Source organism: Danio rerio, chromosome 17 (assembly GCF_052040795.2).
Source record: "Danio rerio strain M-AB ecotype USA chromosome 17, GRCz13ab, whole genome shotgun sequence".
Classification (NCBI taxonomy): Eukaryota; Metazoa; Chordata; class Actinopteri; order Cypriniformes; family Danionidae; genus Danio; species Danio rerio.
In genome coordinates, this window is record NC_141037.1 from 28,401,463 (window position 1) to 28,417,790 (window position 16,328).

At 37.1% G+C, this 16,328-nt stretch overlaps 1 protein-coding gene across 8 annotated transcripts in view; it reads right to left on the reverse strand.

Moving 5' to 3' along the window:
- cnksr1 (connector enhancer of kinase suppressor of Ras 1) overlaps nucleotides 1–16,328 on the reverse strand; it is a 65,047-nt gene that overhangs the window by 7,152 nt on the left and 41,567 nt on the right. For 4 of the 8 annotated variants that reach the window (XM_087288812.1, XM_087288811.1, XM_087288814.1 and 1 more), the window contains 8 exons: nucleotides 11,202–11,290; nucleotides 10,896–10,925; nucleotides 8,642–8,754; nucleotides 6,679–6,797; nucleotides 6,406–6,439; nucleotides 6,132–6,307; nucleotides 3,471–3,544; nucleotides 3,032–3,103 (listed from right to left, as the gene is read on the reverse strand). In XM_087288812.1, the coding sequence (XP_087144938.1) occupies nucleotides 3,032–3,103; nucleotides 3,471–3,544; nucleotides 6,132–6,307; nucleotides 6,406–6,439; nucleotides 6,679–6,797; nucleotides 8,642–8,754; nucleotides 10,896–10,925; nucleotides 11,202–11,290 (707 nt within the window). 8 annotated transcript variants of the gene reach the window in all.

Sequence of the window (16,328 nt, forward strand, 5' to 3'; positions counted from 1 at the left end):
TTTTAGAGATCAAGGAGTTTCATACTGAGGCTTTTCATCGACCACTGCAACCTGGCAACAGAGCATCTGAACGACTGTGCCTGGAAATAGTGGACATAAAAGGCATACATCTCTTCAAAAGAAACAAACTGAGTCACCTGAGCAGACTAATATTATCAATTGGCATATGAGTGGGGAATGATACATGATGACTAACCTAAGTGACCCCGGGCTCTCTCATGAACATCATATCACCAGCTCTTTATTTAGAGGTAACAAGCACCTGAGTCTGGCTGGTCATCATGGGACAAATCCTGCAATGTGAAAGATCTTCAATCTGAAGTGCTCTGTTATATAAACTGCTCAGGCCTGAATTACTGCAGAGGCTGCTGAATTATATGACTGTGTACTAAAAAAATTAATGTCACAAAATGTTTAAGTAGTTTAAGTAGCAAGCAAAAAATTTACAATAAATTAGTATATTAAAAAAGTGTTAGTTCACCTAAAAATAAAAATTGTTAATTTTTCACCCTCATGCCCTTATGTCATTACAACTCCTTGAGACCTTTGTTCATCTTTGTAACACAAATTAAGACACTTTAGATTAAATCCATAATCTAAAAAAAAAAAAATAAAATAACAAAATCAAGTCCATGTGTCATTGTTTTAATTGAAATACTCTAAACAAAATAAGCTGTTTTGTTCAACATTTTTTTTCTCCTCAGTGTCAGTATAGGGCACGCACTTACGTCGCACTTAAGCCCCTTTCACACAGTGATACCGGTAAATATCCAGAAAATTTCCGGAACGACTTTACCGCTCTTCTACCAACTTTATAAAAAAAAAGCGCTGTTTACACAGACACACATCCATTCCAAAACACCAGTAAATACTGACATCATTAACCAAAAATGCCCTCTAAACGGTTGCGCTTATATTTGTAAACATTTGGCTACATTACAACCTCTGCGGATAGATCAGTGTTGTGAAACACATTGATGAAAGCATAGAGAAACACTTTCGCATGTCGAGATGTTCATATATGTGTGTGTGTGCTGGCGCTCACCAGCTGCTTTATGTGCACAGCACACGCGTCAGAGCTTGAAGGTAAACAAATGACCGCTTATCATAAGCATTTTATCGATAATTATTTACCCCGTTGACATTAAGAAGGAACATAGAAATGTTATCTGATTAACATCTAGCAGCTAAATGTGTCTGGGAAAACATTCACAGGCTTTTATTCTCACAAACAGCGTGGACGTGAATGCATCTGACTGTTCTGATTGGCTAAAGTAGACGTCTTGCATCAGCACATTCTAGACGTGAACGCGCTGTTTCCGGCAATCTTCCTTCTGCATTCACACAGCGCAGCATTTCAGCAACTTACCGGTAATGTTACAACTTCTCTTTCCGGAAAATAGCTGGAATGAATTTACCGGTATTTTCAAAAAGGGCCTGTTCACATATACAGACCTTTCCGGAAAATTGCCGGTACTTTTCCGGAAAGGTCTGTATGTGCAAAAGGGGCTTGTTTTACACTTCTGACATGTATTACATCAGATATACCTGTGCATTATTTCAAATCCAGTTTTGTTTTATATGTAAACAAAACGATTGTCGTAGCCTCGTAATACTTAGATAGACTAACTGAAGTCATGTGCTCTGCCCTGTTTTTGGTGCCTCTATTGACTATGAATGAGTCAGGACTATTGCTGTCTAAGGAGGATGAGTGAGCTCTCAGATTTGATCCAAAACATGTATGGTTTGGAACAGGATGAGGCTGAGTAAATATTGACAGAACTTTCATTTTTGGGTGAACTTTCCTCAAGTATTTTTAATTACAACATATGTAGCTTATATGTAGCTGGAAAACAAATATAAATGTCCTAGCAGTAAATTGTTCGCTGTAGTTTGAATACTTTCAATAGATTTGCACAAAAATTCTGCTCACAATTGAGCATTTCTAACAGCCTCTATAGGGGCAGCACGGTGGCGCAGTGGGTAGCACAATCGCCTCACAACAAGGAGGTGGCTGGTTCAAGCCCCGGCTGGGTCAGTTGGCGTTTCTGTGTGGAGTTTGCATGCTCTCCCTGTGTTTGCGTGGGTTTCCTTCGAGTGCTATAGGTGAATTGGGTAGGCTAAATTTTCCATAGTGTATGTGCGTGAATGGGTGTGTATGGATGTTTCCCAGTAATGGGTTGCAGCTAGAATGGCATACGGTGTGTAAAACATGCTGGATAAGTTGGCGGTTCATTCTGCTGTGCTGACCCCAGAATAATAAAGGGACTAAGCTGAAAAGAAAATGAATTAATGAATGTTTGCCTCTATAATACTATCCAGCAGACTGAAGAACAGCCTTTTGCCCAGAACTGTCTCCCTTTTGAACTCTGCCCCCCACTGACTGACTCTTTTACCACTCCTCTTAGACCCAACACTCTCTTCATAACTTACCCTATAATCACTGCACTATTTAACTTGCACCTTTAAAATTGTACATATTCATTGTATATGTATATTGTATTGCATTGTTATAATTAAGAATGAATTGCCCAAGCTAGATCATGGTAGTTTTAGCACTCACAAGTATCATGCAAAGTGTGCTCGGCATAAATTTTGAGATTGTCTTTACACCATTACCTCATTTGCATAATTCATTTAATGAATAAAACAGTGCAGAGAGAGTAAGAAACTCAGCTAAAGCCGCACACTGGGCATTAGCTGTCAGTATATGCTATTTATTCAGAATTCCATTGAAGTTGCCCTTATTATACTTGTCTATTCACACTAACCTAAAAATCCTTTCACATCACAGAAGTTGCAGACTCTATCTTTACAAACCCAGGATCCCTGCATCTAATGAATCTATTTAAATTCAAAAGGTCAAAGCACAATCATTTGCACATGAGAAGCTGCAGGTGCGCAGCGAGATCTACTTACCGTGACATTTCGCCACTTAATAATCTTTTTTGCAAAATGCTTTCTAACATATAATGTTAAGACTGGCTGTCGTTTCGAGAAAATGCTTGTTTATTTTTGCGGCCACACTTACTTGCTCATGTCGGTGACGTTATCAGCAGCGAAGAAAAAATTCTGGAAGCGCGGGTGGCACATTTTAAATACACTAGAAGACAAGAGAGAGAAGAGAAAGAGATTAGATGATAGTAATCATTAATCTCGTGGCAGAGGCTTTAGCAGCTTAATGAAAAAATGAAGAGTCATTTGTCATCATGGTGGCAGGTTGTGCTGTTCTGCGGGGGAAGATCTGAGGAATGTAAAGTGTAATTGTTTTATTCACACATCTCTGGCTAACTGCCCTCCCGCGTCTCCTGCTCTCACTCTCAGAGCCGACTTCTGTTTCTTTAATACAGTGTGAACACAAACAGCATCGCTGAATGGAGTTTAATGTTGTTCAGTCAACAGAAACGCCTGCAGATAATGAATGGGTAACCATCGGCTGCGTGTTCTGTATAATGCAGGAAGATACTCACTACTTCCTCTTGTGCTCTCCTGCGCTCTCAATATTGTAGCTGCCGATCTTGATTAAGCCCTCCGCCTTCTCCTCCTGTAACAGAAACATGGCTTCTGTAATTACTTTGTTGAATGTATGAGTAGATTTTCTTCAGAGTTGGAGATGCACTGATATTATAACTCTGGCTGATAAAGATAAGCTTGATATGATAAACTGTTCAATTAAGATTAAATTAATCAAATTATAAACAAGTTGTCAGCAATGTGTGTTTTTGCAGACAAAAATTTATATCATTTCCATTTGTTATTATTGCATGTATCAACTTAAAATTGAAGGCAAATGTATTACCCTTCTTTGAAATTTTATTCATTCATTTATTTTCTTGTCGGCTTAGTCCCTTTATTAATCCGGGGTCGCCACAGCAGAGTGAACCGCCAACTTATTCAACACATTTTTACGAAGCGGATGCCCTTCCAGCCGCAACCCATCTCTGGGAAACATCCATTCACACTCATTCACACACAGTCATGCACTCAGGACAATTTAGCCTAGCCAATTCACCTGTACCGCATGTCTTTGGACTGTAAGGGAAACTGGAGCACCCGGAGGAAACACACACGAACGCAGGGAGAACATGTAAACTCCACACAGAAGCGCCAACTCGAGGCTCGAACCAGCGACACAGCAACCTTCTTGCTGTGAGGCGACAGCACTACCTACTGCACCACTGCATCGCCTCCTTTGACAATTCTTTTTCAATTATTTTCCAAGTGCTGTTTCTTGGAGAGATTGTTTTTGTGCTTTAATAACTCATTTCTAATAGTTATTTTTATGTCTTTGGCATGGTGACAAATTAAGTGTTATCTCACCAGTTATTTTGCAAGATAGTAGTATTCAGCTTGACATGCAATCTCGCCACTGTTCCCACTAGCTTGCCTGGTTTGGGACTTTGATGGATTTCGATGGACATCAATGGATTTTCTCTTTAGTGTTTGGACTTTCAGCAGTGAAAATTAAACCCCACTGAACTGAACTCTGAAAACTAGACTGACGCAGTTTTAAATTACTAGAACTTCTACAGGGAATATGCTGGAATCCTAAAGGTAACTTCAATACCTTTTTAAGACTTTTTAAAGACCTTATCAGAATATTTTAAGATCCCATCGCCACTTCAAGCTGTAATCACTATCAAATTTTTACCTTAATAAAAAGTTGTTAATAAACAGTTGTAGTTAAATAAATCAATGGAGCACAACCATACAAAAGAACTCGAAAGAAGCAAAGCTTGAAAGAATAAATTACGTGGTTGTTTTCAGCATAGGTTTCAGCTACTTGTCTTTCTCCATCCAGGAGTACGCAAACTGACAATTTCCCATTTTTCTGTCTGTTTCGCTCTATGGTTTTTTCTTAATGTGGAGAGAGTCACATCACCTTCTCGCACAAATGACGTGACATCACCCGGACTGATGAGCTTGGCCAGACGCTCCGGCCTGAACCAACAACATGGATCGAGCAAGCCGTTGTTAATATTAGGAGGAAAATAAATATATTTATGCCTTTTTTGGAGTCAAACATTTTGGACAACGCTTGAACAAAATTTAAGCCCTAATAAAAAACGTGATCAAGACTTTTTAATTGTTTAATAAAATAATAATTTCAGCTTTTATTCCAGTCAAAATAAAAGAAATTATAATAATGTCACTAAAAGAAAAAAAAATATTATAGGAAAACCAGTGATTTCCATATTTCCTTGCTCTGTTAAACGCCACTTGGGAAATATTTGAGAAATAATTTAATTTCACAGGAGGGCTAATAATGTTGGTTATCTGCATCCAAGCACAATTACCATATCTGTGTATCCCTACAACATTAAACAGCAAAAATATTACACATATACTCAAAATCAAATTTATACAACTGCTGACAGTTTGTAATATATCTTAAAGGTCTTATAATAAAGCAGAAACAATTAATTTTTTTAGCATTGTTTGAAAAAGCTAATTGTTACACATGCTCAGCATTTTAAATGTACACACTGGTTAATCTCATATAAATAGACCAAATCACAAGAATATTTATATAAAACACTGTCATAATAGCATGTCGATTAGCCTCATGTGGAGAAAGTTTTTTAAGGTTTGTTATGCACATAAAGTAAGTGAAAGTAAAGTGAAAGTTCATCTTAAAACAAAGAGACAAGTCAGGTTATTAATGAGTGATAGATCTGAGAGAATATTTTATTCATTCATTCATTCATTTTCCTTCAGCTTAGTCCCTTTATTCATTAAGGGTCGCCACATTGGAATAAACCGCCAACTTATCCAGCTTATGTTTTACACAGCAGATGCCCTTCCAGCTGCAACCCAGTACTGGGAAACATACATACACATTCATTCACACTCATACAATACGGCTAATTTAGTTTATTAAATTTACCTATACCGCATGTCTTTGGACTTGTTGGGGAAACCCAAGCATCCCGAAGGAAACCCACGCAAACACGAGGAGAACATGCAAACTCCACATAAAAATGCCAACTGACTCAGCTGGGACTTGAACCTGTGACCTTTTTGCTGTAAGGTGACAGTGCTAACCACTGAGCCACCATGTCGCCTCTGAGAATATTTTAAGAGAAGTAGAATTAAATTTGGTAGTGAATTACAAGTAAATTCATACAAACCTGTTGGCTGTTATACCAATACAGCGTTGGACCTTTCAGGACGAACCAAAATCTCTGCCATTTCTGAGTCATGAAGACGCCTGCTTCTTTTCTCTTCTTCCAGAGCCATCCGTCACAGTCAGGACGACCGAGTTCACGACAGGACACCCTCCTGCGGCTCATCGCTGTCCGCATTCCTTAAATACAACACAAATCAACAAAGAGTCATTAATTTGGATTGAACAGAAAAAAAACTCTAGAGAAAATAGTGAATGAGCATATGTCCATGCCTGACCTTTAGTAGAGCTCTTCTTATTCTCCTTTTCCTCCTGTGGTAAAAAGAAACGTATAATTAGCTGGCGATCACAGAATTTAAAACAGACCTTCTGCCGATGCCATCTGATCTGGCACAATCAAACACTTTATTATAAAATGAGTCAAACAAATGCCTTCTCAATGACTCATGGTGCACTCAAGTGTACCACGCTGAAGGGTGAAAAATCAATAGAGTAGCTCTCCAAAAACACATCTTGCTTTTTGACTAGGAAAAGGTGCAAAGTGTTCTTACTCTTAGTCCTGCCATATCAGGACAGGAGCTGGTGCTGGAGCGGTTCAGCTCCTGGGGGGATGGACTTCTTTCTGCAGATATTTTTACTTCCAAACTGTTTCGACTCGCACGCGGAGAGTCTATAAGCAAGAGCATGATTAATAAATGATATATCAGTATTTGTTGTGCTGCTTTTTTTTCTTAACACTCATAACTGAGATCAATATTTTGATTAGTGTGTTTTTTGTGCTTGTATGCTTGAGATATATACAGTTGAAGTCAGAATTATTAGACACTCAAAGAACTTTACATAATGGGGGGGTGGGGGATTCTCCTTATCCACCACCAATGTGCAGCATCTACCTGGATGACACGATGGCAGCCATATTGCTCCAGGCTGCACACCACACATCAGCTGATTGGTGAAGACGAGACCAATTATGCCAATCATTATATGGTTAGGAGGCCATGATGGATAGATTTTGCCAAGACACCGGGGTTAAACCCTTACTTTTTCAAAGACCTTTTTTTTTAATGACCTACTCTTTTTTTAATGACCAGAGAGAGTCAGGACCTCGTTTTAACATCTCATCCGAAAGACAGTGCTTACTGAGCAGTATAAAGTCCCCATCAATATACTAGGGCGTTAGGACCCACACAGACTGCAGGTTGGGTGCCCAACAGAAGAAATTGACAGAAGGGTCAATAATTTTGACTTCAATTGTATACTGTATACACAGCAGATAGGTGGTGGCTAGTCACTGTCTTCATGTGTGATGAGTAATTTAAGGCTGGGTAGTAAGACAGAATATATAGTCACCGTGGACTAAATTGTTAACCATAATAGATTTTTTAAAAATCCATGTACTTGTAAATAAGTAGCTATGGCTAACTCACATGAAGCTCTGAGTGGAGCACTCATAGTAAGATCAAGTCAGCAATCTGAGATTGTTTGTTTTATATAAACTGTTTTGGATCACTGACTTGAAATTGCAAACGTTAGTACAGAATATCTCCGTGTACAATATCTGTCACCGAGTTAAAATACCTTCTGTAGCACTTTAACCTCTGCTGAATAAGTACTAAATAAATGAAGTAAAAACAAAAATCTATTCTTGCTTGATTTATTGGTCAGAATACACAGGGGGGCAAATGATTCTGACTTCAACTGTATGAGGATTGACTTATTGACCCTAACATTAATCATACAGGTCTTAATTCAGTATCTGCCCTATCAATACTTTTATTCTTTGCAGTATTTCTGCCAAGCAGCCTCCTGGGTTATAGTGACTACCATATGCATAATTTAAACAGAGGCTGCTGTGTTACACTAAGAAGTATCAAAGAAAAAAAAGTTGGTTATGTCTAGAAAGCATCAATTGAGGTCATAAAATCACAAGTCAGCTCTTTATAATAAAAAAGTAAACACTTATGGGAAATAGAAAAATGTAAATTAACCTGTAATTAAACACTTTGCATACAAAAAAGAAAAGCTAGCAGCATCAGCTCTGCCAAAATGAGCATCTCTATTATATTTAGGTTCAAAAAAGGTGAAGTCCTACTCATTTATGAAGCATTTATTTATTAGAACCATGTATGTTGATTTCCTAGAAAAACATGAAGTCAATTAATGTTTAAGAAATAATTTTTATATACTGATTCTGCTAAAGGAATATTTTATTATCAATTTTGAAAAAATCTATTTAATTATTTTTTTTGTGTAAACTAATGCATTTTTTGGTCAATAGAAAACATTTATTTGAAATAAAACATTGTGCAATATTATACAATTCTTTAAGGTCACTTTTGCCCAAGGTCTAAGAAGTCTTCCAATAAATGACTAAACTCAAAGTGTTGACTTGCAGTGTAAGAGCTGTACATACTGCATTTACTATCATTTTGTGGAAAAATTGTTTATTACTTTAGATAGACAGAATAGTACAAGTCTGTACACATTTTTTGTCCAGTCTGCAGCGACTCTTACCTGTTCCTGGCTGAAGCCGTTTTAGGGTGCCTGACTGATATTCATTGGAGTTTTGATCATTAGCGAGAGCCGATTTCTCCCGCCTGAAATGATGTGTGCTGTCTGTTGCTGATCTGTGGTACAGAAATACATTTACATTTAAGCATTTAGGAGATGCTTTTATCCAAGAGACTCACAATAACTGGGCTATCCGGGGAACATTTAGGGGTTTGGAGAGATCCCAACTCCAACTGGGACATATTTATTTATTCATTCATATACAGTTGAAGTCAGATTTATTAGCCCTCCTGAAGTATTAGCCCCCCTGTTTATTTTTCCCCCAATTTCTGTTTAACGAAGATCAGATTTTTTTCAACACATTTCTAAACAGTAGTTTTAATATTTAATAACTCATTTCTATTAACCGATTTATTGTATATTTGTCATGATGACAGTGAATAATGTTTTACTTAATATTTTTCAAGACACTTCTATACAGCTTAAAGTGACATTTAAAGGCTTAACTAGGTCAATTAGGTTAACTAGGCAGGTTAGGGTAACTAGGCAAGTTATTGTATAACGATGGCTTGTTCTGTAGACTATTTAATTTTGACCTTAAAAAATTCACATAAAATTAAAAATTAAAAACTGCTTTTATTCTAGCCAAAATAAAACAAATGAGACTAAACATAATTTGGAAAAAAAATAAAAATAAATAATCAAAGGGGGGCTATACTTCAACTGCGGGTCAAAGTTTGGAGACAGTAGGATTTTTAAATTTTTAAAATAAGTTTTTCTTGCTCACCAAGCCTGTCTTTATTTATCAATTTTTTTTTATTGAAAGAAATAGAAGGTGAATTATTACATAACAGGATTTGACAAGACTTTTTCTTTTTTTTTTGTTACATTTTCCCCCATGAACAACCTCCCTCCCCTTCAAAAATAAAAAAAATAAAATAAAAAATAAATAAATAAACAAATAATAAAAAATAAAAATATATAAAAATAAATAATAATAATGATAATAATAATAATAATAATAATAATAATAATAGTAACAATAAATAAATCTAAAATACAGTACAAATTGTAAAATGTCATTGCACTATAAAATAACAATATGGATTAGAATTTATTTTAATCATTTATTACAGAAATTTAAAGATGAATTTTCAGCTTCATTACTCCAGCCTTCAGAATCACATGATTCTTCAGAAATCACTCTATATTTATTATCATTATCATTATTATTATTATTATTATTATTATTATTATTATTATTGTTGTTGTTGTTGTTATTATTATTATTATTATTAATTATTAATGGTAATAGTAATAAAAGCAATAATAACTGCAGTTATAATTTAATTTGAAACTACATACAATAATAAATAAATAAATATTATTAAATAAGAATTTAACAATATGTTTTTACATTTAATTAATGCCGCCTTAAAGAACAGAACAATTGTCTTTAAAATATTAAATGAAATAAACAATAAAAAAATGACCCCAAACTTAGTGTACATACATACACACATACATACACATGCATACATACATAATGTATTAGCATATAACAACAGGAATTGACAACACTAGGCTGTCCTATGCAGTGCCAGATATACAAAAGCAGATTTAATACTATGAAAACCTACCAAACACACTATAGGTCACAAACTCAAAAAAAGTTAGTTACTTATTTAAAAACTAAAAACTACTTTTTTTTTTAAAATGAGTTAAAGCAACACAATTCATTAGTTTTTTTTTAAATTGTAAAAACAAATAAGTAATTCCTTTATGTTGTCCCAACACAAATCAATGGTGTGAAACCCACCATTTTTTACAGTGCATTCAAATCCAGCGCATCGATACTGTATGCACACATGTTGTTATTGGTGGTTTATAAGGACTCTACTGTAGGTGTAATGTATTTTATACAGTTAAAAAAATGCTAATTTTAAAGCTTTAAACCACCCCTCGCCCTAAACCAAACCCGCACAAAAAACCCGTGGCAAAATTTATATGTCAAAAGACGTTTTGAATTACATTGAAAGGACATCAGGCATAAACCACCATAATAGAGTACAACTAGGTCATATCCATGTCCTTATACAAAAAAACTTGCAAACAACCAAAACCAGTACACACACACACACACACACACACACACACACACACACACACACACACACACACACACACACACACACACACACACACACACACAGAGACACACACAGAGACACACACAGAGACACACACACACACAGACCTGAGATAGAGCAAAGCTCGTATGTCCTCACTGTAGCTCACAGAAAACAGTTATGAAACAAGAATTTAGATTATGAAACTCGCAGGTAGAGAAATGGAGACTTTCACTTCTTATACACAGAACACTTTACAGTAAAAGAGTAAAAAGATGGAAAACAGAATCAGTGCTAAGCATTCGAAAGAAGCAGGAAAAAAGATCCCATTTCTGTAAAACCTTTAACAATCTCCTCAGTGTTTAAACAACAAGCATCAAATAGGAGAGCTGAAAATCCTGTAAATGGATGGTTAGAAACATGTTTGAGCTCACCTGAAGGATAGAGAGCGGACGGAAGCTGCCACCCTCCCCAAAAGAGAGTGTCTGCTTTTCTCCTCCTCTCCCTCCTCAGGCTCCTCTCTCTGAAAGTGAAGAATATGAGAGATCCATGTTTGGAAAAACCCAGTGTCACCACACAGACTGACTCAACTCCAGCGTTTCACTGTGGTGAGAGATGGAGGTGTGTGTGTGTGTTTGTGTGGCAGTGATGAGTTCATATGCACATGTTCATGTCTTGTGAAGGATCATGGTAAGTACTGTATGTTGTTGTGAGGTTTGTGTCTTTGTTTGTGGTTGTAAAGCAATAGTCTGAGGACAAAAAGGAAAACTATTTCATTTGAATGGTTTCTACATTTAATTAGAGTGTGATAGTTATAACTGGTTTTAGGCAACCAATATTACATATATACATCTAATGAAGAATGTAATGAAACATTTGGAACTGAAGAAAATCAGATTCTCCCTAAAACTGAAATTATATAAAAACATAAATTCTGCAGGAAATAGTTAAATTGAAAAGGAGTAGACTAATTTAGATTAAAAAAGAAGGTCAGTATTCTGTTTTTTTTTTTTTAATTATTTATTTATTTTTGCATTTATTTGATTTTATTATTATTTATTTATTTTTGTCATTTTTATTTATTTATTTATTTATAATTGTATTAATCTAAAATCACTATACTTCTGTATGTGTTGTTTGTATATCGCATGTTTTATTGTCAATTGTTGTGTAAATGTTTGTTGGACCAAATTCGTAAGTCGTTGCGTTTAAAAAACAATAAAGAAAAAAAAATTAATATCTAATTTAGGATTATTTTAAACAAACCTTTGAATTATATGTGTGACGAGATGGATGCTTTAATGTTTATTTTTCTCAAGTGCCACTAGGGGGCGCTGCTCCGACCGGTCCTTCCTATCGCTTCCAGACAATACTTCCGGGGGTCGGAAGGAAGCGGAAGGGCAGGTAAACAATTGGAGATTATAAAAGAGGGAGAAAAGGCCAGAGAAGGGGCTTCTTGTTGTTTTGGTGTCGGGTATTTGGTGGCAAGAATTGGAGAAGGAGGAGAAGAACGGTGTAAGGTGGAGAGCTTGTTGGTTTCAATGACTGTGTGAAGAAAAAACTGAGGGGTGGAAGCAATTTGTGGACGTGGTGACCAGGCGATCTCTCTAGTATTGTGTGCGAGGGGTCTGAAATTCTGATGGGAAAAGTGGACCTGTGCAGAACGGCTTCGGTGTCCCTGGGTCAGTAACTTTTGTCCATTTGCATCCATTCATACACCCACACATTCCACACACACATTACAACATTATCACATAGGCTTTCTTTACATTTTTTCCCTCTCTTGTTTCCAGTCGATCAGCCACACATTATTATTGTTTGTTTGTTTGTTTGTTTGTTTTCTTTTGGGTTATCTAAACATTATTATTGAAGTGTTTGAATTGTTTGTTTGTTTCCTTTTGTTACCTAAGAAGTGCTAATTTTGACTATGATCTATGACTGAACAGTGATTAAAAGTATATATTTTGATTTAGAAAACCTTTTTGTTGTACTGCTTGTTAAAAATATACCAGTTAATTTAATTTAAAGTGTGTGTTGGGTTATCTTTATTTTCTTCTCTTTGTGTGTATGGTGGTTAAGTGTTTGCCGCGGCTATCCAGGGTTTTAAATTTAATTTTTGGCAAGTTAATCTTGTCTGGCGCCCAAAGATTTATTAATTCTGGTAACTATTAATTTTTTTTTTTGTTTGAGGTCCGCTGGCAGTGGGATTAAGGGACGTGTGAAAGCCAGCTAGTGCAGTACCCACGTGGACCAGCGGTTGAGCGTTCGGCTGCGGTGCAAGAGGTCCCGTGTTCGAATCCCGCGGAGTTCAGTTTTTTGAGATTTGAATTATTATTATTTTTTTCTTATTATAAACTGTATATAAGATTTATTTATTACAAACAACCACCGTCACATAAGTGGCGCCCAACGTGGGGCCCTGAACACTTAAAAAAAAAAAAAAAAAAAAAAAAAAAAAACTGAACACTTTAAAAGACATTGAACACCATTGAAACCTTACTTTATTTTGGGAAATTTTGAACTTTGAAACTCATTTGAATTGTTTGACTGATTTCAGTTGACAACAACCTTTTTGACTTTTTTGAACTGTTTTGCTTTACTGACAAAGACTTTGGAAAAAAAAAAAAACAATTTTGTTAAAAAAAAAAAAAAAAAAAAGTTGTTATAGAACATTTGTGTCATTGTACAGGAATTGTACTGATTTTGTATACCTTGTGAATTTGGTACTTGTGGTACTTTTGACATCTCTCTCTCTATATATATATTTTTTGTGACCACATTGCTTAAAAAGTCAACATTTTCTTTTTTGATTTTTATTTTTTCAAAACCCTTAGATTGCACTCATACACACTATAAACATGGCCAACGTCAATCCTTCCCCTTCAACTTCCGTGGATATTGATCCACCAGATATAGCCACTCCAGTTTGGCCACCAGTGCAGCAAAGACAGTTCTCATCACCTTCCAACATTCCCACATACCACTCCACACCCACTCAGTTAGACCCTTATGGAAGGACTCAAGTGCATTTCCACACCACCACTCCAGGTGTTACTTCTACAGTTCAACCTGACCCAATGCAACTGTGCACAAGTGCATCCACGGTAGAATCACCGCCCTCCACAGCAACCCAGCATGCTCTTCCTGGATACCTCCCTACACCTGGAAGAGAAATTCATCAACTTACTGCTCATGTACAAGGAAACTGGGATCGTGTATTTGACTGTCTGAAACGGCAAGATAAAGCTGTGAAGGAACTCACCGAAAAATCGTCTAAATCTTTTTCCCTGCATGAAGCAAAGCTTGCAAAAATGGAATCCACCTATCAGCAACTCCTGAACACATTAACTGCACAACGAAAAGATGACACAGAGACAGCGGATCAACTCACTAAAGCTGTGAAGGTGATGGTGACACAAGAAATCCAAAGGAGTGAAAGTACCTTAATTTCAGAGATTCGCTTCATGGTGGAACAAGCTCAGTTGGAATTGCAGAAGGATATTCAAGCTACCAAGGAACACTCGGACAAGAATTTTGAACGCCTTTCCAGTGATCTAAATCACTGCAGGACTGAAATTAATGCCATAAAAAACCAACTTGACAATCTTCAAACAGAAATAAGTGATTTCATCCCACCTATAAAGCAAGTGTCTGATCCTCCAAGCAGTGCACCTGTATCCGTTTCAACACAGTCTTCATCTTCAGTGACTGCTCCAATGCCTTTTCAAACACCTGTTATAAAAAGTGATCATTTAAAGTTAACTTTTCCAACGTTTGGAAGACCTTCGGATGATGCTGATCCACTGCTATATGTAACACGCTGCAAAGATTTCCTGGCCTTACACCCTCTAGATGATCCAGACATTCTAGCTACCTTCCGCACTGTCCTGTACGGTACAGCCCGGGATTGGTGGGAAGTGGCTCGCTCTGCTATTTCCACATGGAGTGAGTTTGAAACTGCTTTTCTCTCAGCTTTCCTTTCAGAAGACTATGAGGATGAGCTGGCAGAGAGGGTTAGAACTAGAACACAAGCAGAGAAAGAGTCAATTAGAGACTTTGCTTTTACATACAGAGCAATGTGCAAACGATGGAAGCCCACACTAACTGAGAGTGAATTAGTAAAAATGATTCTAAAAAACATAAAACCTCACCTAGCCAGTCAACTTCGAAGCCGTGTCCATACAGTGGATGAGTTGGTTAAACTGGGCCTTCAGCTTGAGAAGGATTATGTTCAGCAGTTACATTATGTAGAACATGTGACTCAACCCTCACCGCAAAGAATTGCCCCCAACCGAGTTGAGAAACCTCCAGTTTTGTGTTGGAGATGCAAAGGTCTGCATCCACCAGGTAGTTGTCCTCACTATTCCTCCTCTGTGCAAACCACTCAATCATCTAGTCACCCTCCTCCTACTGGAAATAAACGTTATTTTCAGACCCAAAAGCACGGAGGTAATCCATCTAACAATGCCATGTCTGTTACACTTCCTTCAAAGTCATTACCCAAGTCGACTGTTACTAAATCTGTGGTCATACCACAACAGCTGATAGTTCCAATTTACATTGGGGCTTGGAGAGGAAAAGCCATATTGGATACGGGTGCCAGTTACACTTTACTCCATGAGAGTTTGTGGAAGGAGATCGATCCCCAAGCCAGCCTCCATCCCTGGACACTTGGCCCACTCTATCTGGCCAATGGAGAAGCCGAAGTTCCTTTAGGATGGACGAATTTTGAAATCATATTGCATGACAAAGTTTTTCCTACTCAAGCTGCCATTCTCACTCCAAAAGCCTTGGCTTACTCTGTAGTCTTGGGTTTAGATTTCATTTATTCAAGTGGTCTACAGATTAATGTAGTTGACCAGACATACTCTTTTAAGTCCAACCCTAATGAAGAGTACCCTTTTCAACCTGGACATGCTAGTGTTCCTGTGGGAAGATCCCAACATTTGAACAAAAATGCACAAACCCAACATTCAAGTAAGACACTATCTCTGCTCAGCTCTATTCCTCCACCATTACCGTTTCCAGTAGTATCCCAACTTGCACCCAGTAGTGATGATCAAGCTCTGATTGAGATGGCTGTTGCCGAAGCACACTTACCACTAGAAAGTAAGCCACAGTTACTTCATCTTCTCCAGTCAAACCCAAAAGTCTGTACTCTTCAGCTTGGAAGAACCACTGTTCTTCAACATTGCATTTACACCACTCACCCAGTACCCGTTAAGCAACGTCCTTATCGGTTGACACCTGGAAAACAAGCCATAGTAGAGGAACAGATTGAAGAGATGCTAAAGGCTGGTGTCATCGAACAGTCTTGTTCTCCATGGGCATCTCCAGTAGTTCTTGTTCCTAAGAAAGACAACAGTCTTAGGTTCTGTGTGGACTACAGAAAATTAAATGCGATGACAGAAAGTGATGCTTATCCAATACCTAACATCACAGAGATTTTAGAGTCTCTTTCTGGAGCATCCACATTCTCATCCTTGGACCTCAACTGTGGATTTTGGCAGGTACCAATGGATGACAAAAGCAAGTTGATGACTGCATTCATCACCTCTAGA